The 2,850-nt window shown below is 47.3% G+C and overlaps 1 protein-coding gene across 2 annotated transcripts in view; it reads left to right on the forward strand.

The window, feature by feature from the left end:
• The first annotated feature begins 594 nt into the window (after positions 1-594).
• DDX21 (DEAD (Asp-Glu-Ala-Asp) box helicase 21) overlaps positions 595-2,850 on the forward strand; it is a 39,583-nt gene continuing 37,327 nt past the window's right edge. The window contains exon 1 of one of the 2 annotated variants that reach the window (XM_011926960.1): positions 595-1,005. In XM_011926960.1, coding sequence (XP_011782350.1) covers positions 919-1,005 — 87 coding nt within the window. In that variant the 5' untranslated portion in view covers positions 595-918. Of the gene's footprint in view, positions 1,006-1,132; positions 1,444-2,850 lie in introns of those variants that run through there. The other variant, XM_011926968.1, reaches the window with a different exon arrangement.

Here is a 2,850-nt window from a genome sequence, read left to right on the forward strand (position 1 = left end):
AAAAAAAAGGTTGATTGTCAATGTCAGATATTGTATGATTCTAACCCATCTTTGAAATTTATTTTTTCATATATAATATATATATATTATATATTTACATATATATAAAAACATAGGGGTTTTGCTATGTCGCCCAGGCTGGTCTTGAAGTCCTGGCTTCTTTGGAGACTGAGGCAGGAGATTCGCTTGCGCCTGGGAGGCAGAGGTTGCAGTGAGCCCAGGTCGTGCCATGGCACTCTCCAGCCTGGGTGACAGAGAGGGAGACTCTTGTCTCAAACCACAAGACTTCTCTCTCCCGCTAGTCTATAAAGCTTCTTGAGGATAAGACTTTTGTGTCTGCTAGTGAATCCTAGCCCTGTTTGTCCTACCTGACACAATGAACGCTCATAAAATGTTTGAGTGCACGCATGAATGAACGACCAGAACCGACTGAATTTTTTTTTTCCTTCAGGCTCCTGAGTGTGGCCGACACTTTCAGAGTAGACGTTTCCAAGAGATGATTAAGAACACACATCCGCGAGTCTGTACGTGCAAACTCAAACAATATAACATAAAGCACTGAAGGTGCGCCACTCAAAAGCAACTAGAAGCCTTCATTTTTCAGGCTGGGGCTAGGGAAAATCTGGCCAGTGTTGGAGAATACAAAGCTAACCTTTGTAATTCCTTGCGGTTTTACCGTTCCGTAGGTGCCTTCTAGACCAAAGGCCGCAAGTAGTCAGTCAATGCGCTTTAGCCACAGTCACAGGCCGCTGCTTTGAATTTACCACGCGGAGAGCAGTCTTTCCTGTGCTTCCTGCTTTCCCCGGAAGTGCCTTGCTACGGGAAGTGACGAAAGCCGGGTGGACAGAGGGTGGGGAACTACCTCTTCCTCTCCACGCGGTCGAGAAGACGGGTTGGCCTGGGCAGCCTGCGCTGAAGATGCCGGGGAAACTCCGTAGTGACGCCGGTTTGGAATCAGACGCCGCAATGAAAAAAGGGGAGACACTGGGAAAACAAACCGAGAAGGTGAAACGGAGGGACCTGGGGCCAGGAGGGACGCTGAGTGGAGCGGAACCCCGGGGTGCGGGAGAAGTGCCTGGGCTGGGATCGTGAGAGCGCGCGGCGGGTAACAGCGCGTCCAGAGACCGGGCGTGGGTCTTGACGGGCGGTCGTCCAGGAGTGGTGCGCTCCCAGGCAGTGGATGCGTTGTCTGCCCGACCGAGCCAGGTCCGCCGCGCGCTGACCTCTTCCTCTGAGATTAGAGGCATCCACATGTCCCAGGAACTGTGGTAGAGAGGCCCTATTGGAGCACGGGAGAAGGCCAGGTGTCCCACGTGGTCCCCGGCGACTGGGCGCGCCTCACACAGTGGGCAGAGTTGGACATTGTCAGGCTCCACATTGTTGGCTGAGACATAACTCCCGGCTTGAGCGTAGTACGCTAAGGGAATTACAAGTCAAGTCAAAGTGGGGACTGGAGGCAGGGTGCGGTGGCTCATGCCTGTAATTCCAACACTTTGGGAGTCCGAGGCGGTCGGATCATGAGGTCAGGAGTTCGAGACCAGGCTGGCCAACATAGTGAAACCCCGTCTCGACTAAAAATACAAAAATTAGCCGGGCATGGTGGCTCACGCCAGTAGTCCCAGCTACTCGGGAGGCGGAGGCCGGAGAATTGCGTGAATCCGGAAAGCAGAGGTTGTGGTGAGCCGAGATGGCGCCACTGCAAGTCAACCTGGGCAACAGCGAAACTCCGTCTCAAAAAAAAAAAAAAAAAAGTGGGGACTGGAGCTTTAGAGTAGACTGGAGATATCTTAACCTCATCTGCGCACGTGGGCGGCGTCTTTAGTGACTTTTTAAACTCTAGTAAGGGAAGTACAGTTTGTTTTCCGGTAAGCTGACCTGAGAAGATGACGTAATTCAGTTCTTCTTAGTATTTTATTGACTAGATTTCCCATGGAAATGTAAAGGCATGTGTTGCGGTGCTGAGTGTACACCATATTTTTTATATAGGCCAACAGTGTGCAGTAGTCTTAACCTTGACAGCCGTCCCTTGCTTTGCTGTTGCTTCCTAGTGATTTAACTTGTGACTGAGTCTCTGTTCTGAGATGTCAGTGGGAAGAAAGATTGTTCTTGAACTTAGGTTGTACACTACTTAGAATTAACTTTCCTTGTTTGTTTCCTTGTCTTTGGATATGGAGCTCTTAAAATAGCAATATTTTAGAATCGTAGGAAGCCGCGGCAGATTTGTACTCAGGTGCAAGAAGGTAGTGGTTCTGGTTTACATCACATCAGTCAGTTGCTTTCAATTTGGCGTGCTCAAATCCAGAGATACATGACCAAACTCTGTTATATTCCAAAGGAGACCACCAGGATGGGAAACTCGGTCTTATTTGGTGGAACCAAGGGATGAAAACGAATACAATTTTGGAAGGAGACTAGCTTGTTTTTTGTTGGCAAGGAGATTATTTTTAATCTATGATTTGAGAACAGAGACCAGGCCTGAAGTTTCCAGGAGGCAGAATTCAGTGTAATATGTATTTCCAAGATTGTTCTGGGGCTCTGCCAGAATAGGTTTCTAAGGAGGCTACAACATGTGTCTAATTGTTTTCAATAGTATGAAAAGTTGTAGGGGGTCAGAAAGTTCGAATAGGAGCCACAGTCATCTGTCTTACTTGGTTCTGAGGTGTCACTCCTTCTATATTCTTGTAACTTATTTATTTTATTTTAAATTAAGTACATCTTTTTTACACAAGGGTGATAGACTGTGAGTTTTTATAACTTTTTGTTTCATAAAGTGTCTCTCTTATTTTATTTATTATTTGGTTTTTTTTTTTTTTGAGATCGAGTTTTGCTCTCGTTGCCCAGGCTTCTTCT

This window comes from Colobus angolensis, unplaced genomic scaffold (assembly GCF_000951035.1).
Source record: "Colobus angolensis palliatus isolate OR3802 unplaced genomic scaffold, Cang.pa_1.0 Scaffold12, whole genome shotgun sequence".
NCBI classification, from domain to species: domain Eukaryota; kingdom Metazoa; phylum Chordata; class Mammalia; order Primates; family Cercopithecidae; genus Colobus; species Colobus angolensis.